We start from the raw sequence: 8238 nt of genomic DNA on the forward strand, positions 1-8238 counted from the left end.
CCTGTAGATGTACTAGACCAGAGAAGGCAAGCAAAAACATGTAAAGAATCTTTAACTGGGGTTTTTATATGATAAAGTGAGTTGCTACTTCTTTTCTTCAGAAAATCACTCACCTTAAGGGTGTGAATGAAAATTAAACACATTTGTTATCATTTTACTTTAAAGTTACTTCTAGAGGAATATTTCCACACTTTAACACTTAAGGGATCTCTCTTCGCGATTTTCTCTGCTGTAATCCGGGAGGGGCTTGGACTCTCCATCACAGCCAGGGGCGGAACCTTCTCTGCAGCCTGGCGGTGAGCTGCGCCTGGCTAGTCTTGGGGGAGGAGCTGCATTTTACCAGGCTGCAGCTGACAAGAAGCGTCAAGGTAATGGCTGTTTTAAATTTAGTTATTTTCTAGTGACATGAGAGGGTCCTAGGGTAAACATGAGAAAAATAAGGACGACAGTTTCGGAGTGGCAGGAAAGGTGTGTGGTTTTGAAAGAATTGCTGTCATTTTGAAGGAATTAATCTTCGAGAATTTGCGCATCTCCCAAGGCTTTATAAATCCACAGAGAGGAGTGATCAGATTACAGCCTTTAAACTAAGACTTCTGTGCAGCATGTTTGTTCATACTAATGTATTGATTTGATAGTCCATGTTTATAGTGCTATTCCATTCCTATCTTGCTGTTGTTGCTTGAAGTTTTAAATATGTATTAATTTATACAGAATAACTGATAAAATATTGACAGCATGAAGGGAAATACTGTAATTAATTGATAGACTGTGTGTGTCACATGTACATGATCATCGAAAGGAAATCAAATATGTATTTTAGTAAAGACATTTACACATCATATATGCATGAGTAAAAATATGAAGAAAATAATTTCCATATTACTGCTCAGTATTTCTGGGTAGTCAGATTACTATTTTAATTTTTTTATTCTGTTTCATTATCACTACAGAAGATTTCCACATGATTATTTTTATAATCATAAAAGAAAAGAAAATCTAAAATACTATATTCATTTTGTTTCAGACAAATAAACATTTAGTGCAGACACACAGACATGCTGTCATGTGGAAATTTTCTGGACCTGATTAAACTGGTATCCTGGTTGCTGCGTAGATTAAAGCCTTGCATGTGTCCTCACTATAGTTCATTATTTTAGTAAGTGATTTTAAATGAGGTTTAAAAATACAATATACCAAAAATACAATCTGTACCAAATAAGTTTAAGACTGAGACAGAGGATTTGAGTTATTGCTATTGACCAATTTAACAAATATTATATGGCAAGTTAGAAGCATACTGTGTATCTGGTGAATACAAACATGGATCTCTATACGTAGGGTTTTGAAAATGACTACAAAATGACATAAGATGAAGAAATAAAATGATAGAAAAGTACAAATGATCTCCTTTAAGAATAAATATATATATGAAATTTTATGTATGTATGTTATTATAATCTATATAACCAAATTTGAAAATACATATCTGCCAATTGGATTATTTGTCTAGTTAAAGAGACAGGGATGGCTTGTGTATTGGCTGCTTTTTAAATTATAATTTTTTATCTTCAGGAAAATATTGAGATAAGATATGTAAATTTTGGAAAAACCTTGTTTAAAATCACTTACTAAAAAACATGTAGAAAATATGTAGTATGATATTCAAGCCACTACCTTGTGTGAAGTCTGGAGTTTGAAATGAAATTCACTCATTTACATATGTAAATAAATTCTAACAGGATATATTGAATAAAGAATATTCATAGTGGTTATTTGAATAGAGTTGTACTCTTTGGATCTTTTCAAATTTCATAAATTTCTGGTTCATATAATCAGAAACATGGTGACTGAAGACATTATGATCTTATTTTCCCATATAACAAAACCCTTAAATTTATCAGAGAGAATTGTAGAAGTCTGACAAGGGTCCTGGCAAGCTGTGCTGTAGTGGTTCCCATCCTCCTTTAAGAAGGATATGCTCTTGATTACCTGTCTGTGTATCATGGGAAGACTGCAGTTCTGGTTCGGCTCACAAGGTGGCGCTTGCCAGATAGTTTATATTTTCTCCAGTAGGATAAAGCAATGAAAGGATCTTGTATTAATAGACTGTGAGACATTATGTACAGTGTAGCTGAGAGTCCATTGAAAAATCTGTGTGTTTGAAGAAGAAATAAGGCTGAATGATCAGTACATGAGGAGTTAAACAGAAAAAATAGTCTGAATCACAAATGGCATAGGCTGTTAATTCTTTCTAAATCCAGCTAATATTTTTTGTCAAAGAATTTCTTCAACATGAACAAAATAAAGTTAATATGTCCCACAGAACATGTCACATTATAAAAAAATGAAAAATAAGCATTACTCTTGCATCATGGATGAGATTTCACCTCAAGCTATGTTTCAAAGTAACACATGTACTAGCATTCTGGTAAGAATTTGCCTTTATACTTTTTCCATATTATTGATTTGATTCCCTTTCTTGCTTTTATACAGCCAACGTTAACATCAAAGGTATATGAGACCAGGGAAGTCTGCCTGCGGTGCCAGTTGAGCCCTAGAAAGTCTGTGCAGCCACATAAGTACTCAGCAGGGTGCAGGCTCTGTTGGAGTGAGAATTAACTGAGTGGGATCTCAGGGCCTGACGCACTACAGTCCAGGTTACAGAGGGTAAGACTTCCAAATTCGTTAAATATTGCATAATAAATCGGATTAAAATCTTGAAGGATAATGTTTTGCTTCCTATTTTGTAGCCATAGCATTTAAAAATTATTATTTAATGTTAAAATCATGTTTGGTTGAGAATTTCAGGTACAATTCAGTGTGAGCTTCTTATTCTGCAGTTAAAACATTTGTAATTAACAGTCACAAATTTTTGTTTTGAGAAAGCATCTCATGTAGTAAATCCACTTTGCAAAATTAATACAAGAGTCTATTCAACTGTGTGAGGTTCAAGCCAAAGACTGACTCTCAATTCCTTGACAACTAATCTATCTAATCAGTGGCCATAGCAGTCATTCTCATTCTCTGCCTACTAAGATTGTGCTTTTTGTACAATGTAATCATTGTATTGATGTGTAGATATGGGGAGTACAGACCCTACTGCTTTTGAATGCTTGAAGAAACAGTAAAACGCTTGAGCTTAAGAATAACAAAGCTTTGGTTCAGCTAGAATAGTACTTTTCAATGAGTTATTCTTGGATATGTTGCATTAGAAAATTTTGAGAATTTATTGGTAATAAAAACCTTGTGAGGTGAATGTAGACCTTTCAACTAAGGATGAAGGCTATAAATATATAAATTGCAAAATGTGGAGACCACTGTGATAAATATTATGGTAAAAGCATAAAAGTATCAATGTATACAGTATCATAAACAGATTCCCTGATATCATATAAGCTCTCCACAGCTACTGATGTATATAAAATTTACTCTTTATAAATATATTTCTGTGTTTCAATTTGAGATGTTATAAAATATTTTACAAATAATTATTCCCTCCCCCATATTTGCTGTGTTTTTCTCCTTCTGATCCTGATTGAGCATTTTTATTTCCAGCTTATTTCTTTCCTGTTTACTATTGCTTACCTACAAATTAGGAGAAATAATTTTACTTACCCATAATTTTCCTTTTCCTTATTTCAGCTATTTCCAGTATTGTTCAATTGAAACAACGTATTCAAGCATCCTCAGGAAATCGTGGTGGAGTAGAACGGGTCACACAAGCCACAAACTCTTTATAGTTCTAAAATAAAGAGGTTTTGTTAAGAATTGTTTCTGGTAGAACAAGTTTTTGCCGTATTACAGACAGACAGACAGCCACCTAAATTTATGATAGTAGCAGCTAAACACACAAACATAAAATAAAATGAATCCTGAGTATGTCTTATGCAATTGGAAAGACCAGGTGTGGCCAGCAAAAGTTTTATCTAGATCTAAAACTTCATCAAGAGGTAAGAGAAAAAGTACATCCTCCCTGGAAGTTCAAATACTCTCACTAGATGAAACAGTTAAGGTGAAAAGCACAGAAACAAAGACCCTAAATAAATCAGAAATTGAAGCCATTGTTTCGTCACTAGCAGTACAGTCAGAGGTCAGTGATGTACATAGAGAGGACACACCTTATGGAAGAGCGCTAAAAGAGGCACTGCATATCCTGGATAAGAGAGCAATTTTGAGTCAAGCAAGCATTACAGATGAAGGAGAAACTTCTATACACACTGAAAATGTAGGGCAAGAGCTCTCGGATATACCACCTTGTAAAAGGTATCAGAAGCATGAAGAGTGTTTTGAAGAAAATGAAGACCAAACACCCCCATTACTGTCTTCAGAGAGTGATGTTTCCCTGACTGATGATGAAGTAGAGGTGCATCCAACTGTTGATACTGTACAAAATGAAGAAGAAATACAGTCACCAGAAAACTTCACAAGTTACCAGGCTTCCCCTTTGCTTTCAGAAGATAATGATAAAAAAGAGGACAAGATAAAGATCTCAACATTTATGTCTGCAGATTCTACAGTGAAAGGGGAGAGTGAGTTAGTGGAAGATGAGAAGTGTGTTGCATCTTCATCATCAAAAGATGAAAAGTGTGTTCAATCTTCATTATCAAAAGATGAAAACTGTGTTCCATCTTCTTCATCAGATATCCTTACTGCATCTAAAGGTTTGAAAGAGGACACACAAGACACCTGCCCAGACATTCTGCCTGTTTCTTCTGAATGCCCTACATTTTCAGAGACTATTGAAGACCCTGAAGAGGGTCCCTCAAATCCAAATCCACGCTTAGACGTAAGTCAGGGTCAATCTCCTGTGGAATCAGAGGTGGGTGCTGAGACATCTTCTCCAAGCTGTTCATGGCAAAACCAGGCTGCATTTAGTTCCACTAGGCCTGTCCTAGATTACTCACTTCTTGTGAACAGTGAAAGATATCTTCAGAGACTGGATATTGAGGAATTTGAGGAAGATGCTCTAGCTTCTGATAAGTCACTGCGTCTAAATGCTGCTAGTCTGTCTGCATTAGATGATGATGAGGAAGATGAAGAACTTCCACGCTTTATTTTTCAGTATGAGCCACGTTCATTTGAAGCAGGAATGATAGTCTGGTTTAAATATAAAAAATATCCATTTTGGCCAGCAGTGGTAAAAAGCATTAGACGAAAGGAGAAGAAAGCAAGTGTGCTTTTTGTTGAGGCCAATATGAATCCTGAAAAGAAAGGCATTAGAGTACCTTTACGAAGCTTAAAAAAATTTGATTGTAAGGAAAAGCAAGAGCTAGTGGATAAAGCCAGGGAGGAGTACAATGAGAGTATTGACTGGTGCATCTCACTGATTTGTGACTACAGGGTTCGAATAGGTTGTGGCTCATTTTCAGGTTCTTTTCTTGAGTACTATGCTGCTGACATTAGTTGTCCAATGAGGAAAGCAATCCAGCGTGATACTTTTAGGAATATGTTTCCAAAGCTGCCTAATGAAGATACTGTGGAGCAAATGGTTGTGACTTCCCAGTCCAAGAAAAGGTCCTTCCAGAAAATTCTCCCTGATAGGATGAAGGCTGCTCGGGACCGAGCCAACAGAAATCTAGTGGACTACATTGTGAATGCAAAGGGCACAGATAGTCATCTTGTGGCCATTTTAAAACGCAGAAAAGAATCCAGATGGCTGAAGTCATTTTTACATCAAAGCACAATCATGCCCTGTATTGAAACATATATTGAGGATGAAGATCAGCTAGATGAAATAGTTAGATACTTGCAAGTACTCTATGACCACATAGACAAGAAGTTGCAAACACTTATAAGAGATGACAAAATTAATTTTATACTGCAAGTTCTTCTGCCAGAAGCAGTTATTTGTTCAATTTCTGCTGTTGATGGATTAGATTATGAGACAGCTGAAGCAAAGTATCTAAAAGGACCATCTCTAGGTTGTAGGGAAAGAGAATTATTTGATGCGAAGATCTTAGTTGGAAAGAGACGGAAACGTTAACCAATGAAGCTTATTATACATCCCTAGTCAAAACCGTAACAGGAAGCTTTCCATGATACTAGTATTAAATAATCTGTAGCAGTTCTCACTAACGTGTAACTGTACCTGACAATGGGAGACTTTAGCTAATGCTTTCTCCTGCTTTTAATGATGTGTAGGACCTGCAGATAGCACTACATTTTTATTTGCTTGTGCTTCTTCAGAGACAATTTTGCTAAAATATTTCAGCAGTCTTACTTTATCATACGTTTCTAGAATGCAGAATTCTAAATAATTTTTAACGGAGAGTACTATTTTGTTTTATGATATTTTTTGTGTCTGTGCTAAATAGCTGAATATAGTGAGCACAATCATTTTAATACTGAAATTGCACTGGTATTGAATTTTAAGCAAGATAATTAGAAAAGAAGTCTAAAAGAAATGCAAGTATATATTTTTGCTTACTTTTATAAAATACTGAGATTTCTCTTAAGATAGTAGAATTATTTTTCCTGCCATGCCTATTTATTTTTGCAAAAAATTATCTGAGACATAGAACCAAAGATAGATAAGCTTTGCTGTATAACTAAACATAACTGCTTTTGCAAGAAAACAATTTAAAGTTCAAAAGTAAGGCAAGTGGATTAACTGCATGCAGTCTATATTTTTGTGAATAACATCTCAGCATGCAGACAGTAATTTTGGTAGTCTTCAACAGAATTGTTTATTCTATACTTCCCTGAAATTGCATTTTGGGGAGGAGTGTCTATTCTCTAAGGGCTAAACAGTTTCTTAATAGAGACAGAATTCTTTTTGGCTATCTTCATAACTACCAGTGAGTGTATCTTCTTAATTCAGCTGTCTGACAAAATACAGAGGGCAGAGACAGTCATTGTATTTTTGGTCTTTCCATTTTATAGGTGTGGCCCACTGCTAACGAGGCAGTCTAGTTTTACAGAAACTGTAGTAAATAGAAGCATTATATTATGTCTTATCTCTTTATATGTAGTCATTTGTTTCAAAAGAAGGATGCTTTAGTGTTTGGGTTACTTGTAGAATAGTTGCAATTGTTTCTGGTAAGGTAAATGAAAACTGATAAGTCATTCCAAACTACTAGATAGAGTATGGACCAGAATCTGGGAATTTGGATGTCTGTCACAAGAAGAAGCTCTATTTTCTAATTATGACAATTATTGCTATGTGGTTAAATATGCAGAATTAAAAGCTAAAACAAATGACTTGTTTATGGTAACTTGAAATGCAATTTTTGTGAGACTAAATCTTAGAAAAACTGTTTACTTTTGAAATGTGATGTGAACAGAAGTGCTAAAGGCTTAACAAAAATTTGTCTGCATAATTACCTCTTAGAGTGAAATAGCTGTAACTCCCGAGCTTTTGTTATATGTCTACATAGCAATGTATTCATGTAAAATTTCAAAAGTGTGTTATCTTGACTTACAGTAAAGCCATTATATACTTCACTTTGGATATTCTCTTCATCTTGTAATTGTTATCATTTTAATAGTTGTTATAAGTTTTCATTCTAAATAAATATTCACTTTCGTGCTTACAGTTCATTTTGCATTATTTTTAAAAGCCTTCCAAATTTTATAAGCTGCAGACCTCACAAAATAGTCTCTCTAAATTCTGCCGGTGAAAGACCAATGTCTTTGGGCATATAGCCTATAACCAGTGGTGGTAAACCTATGCAACACATGTTACAGTGGGCTGTCTATGTCACTGAAGGCTCTAAAAGGTTATCTACCACTACATACCAATCAACATGCTTCTCATTTGGTCATGAGCAGTATTTGATAGCAGACCACCACTATACAATACAGGGACTTTATGCCCTGATAAAACATTTTATTTATAGCATTGTATCCCTCTGATTCCAGTGTACAGTCCACCTTCAGAAATCCTCATGAGCTCTATCTTCTGACTCTAATTTTATTATATCATTCACTCACAGTCACATGAATCAGGAGAGCAGGTAATAGGTGGTTTTATTTTCTGCTCTGGTAAGAAATTGAAGGTCCGCATAGAAAGGAGATACATGTATTACTGATATCCGAGGACAGTGTAGTTTCTAATGTGAATTCAATATATTATATCATTACAGAGAGAAACATTAAACTTATGAGCTGACTACTGGTGTTTGAAAGGCAGAGCCTGAGGTTTCCAGTCCCTGGGAATCTGGTTTGGGGTAGAGTGCTCTTGAGATGTCATTTATCTTGTGGCATATGTTGAAATAAGGGGGCTTGGGATTTAGCTCA

The 8238-nt window shown here is 35.1% G+C and overlaps 1 protein-coding gene across 3 annotated transcripts in view; it reads left to right on the forward strand.

The window, feature by feature from the left end:
- Pwwp3b (PWWP domain containing 3B) overlaps positions 1–7534 on the forward strand; it is a 95693-nt gene extending 88159 nt beyond the window's left edge. For 2 of the 3 annotated variants that reach the window (XM_013150008.3, XM_005002612.4), the window contains 2 exons: positions 2494–2667; positions 3643–7534. In XM_013150008.3, coding sequence (XP_013005462.1) covers positions 3866–5983 — 2118 coding nt within the window. In that variant the 5' untranslated portion in view covers positions 2494–2667; positions 3643–3865 and the 3' untranslated portion in view covers positions 5984–7534. Of the gene's footprint in view, positions 1–220; positions 369–2493; positions 2668–3642 lie in introns of those variants that run through there. The other variant, XM_005002613.4, reaches the window with a different exon arrangement.
- Positions 7535–8238: the final 704 nt, after the last annotated feature.

Source organism: Cavia porcellus, unplaced genomic scaffold (assembly GCF_034190915.1).
Source record: "Cavia porcellus strain 051 isolate PalLab524CR breed Dunkin Hartley unplaced genomic scaffold, mCavPor4.1 scaffold_3, whole genome shotgun sequence".
NCBI classification, from domain to species: domain Eukaryota; kingdom Metazoa; phylum Chordata; class Mammalia; order Rodentia; family Caviidae; genus Cavia; species Cavia porcellus.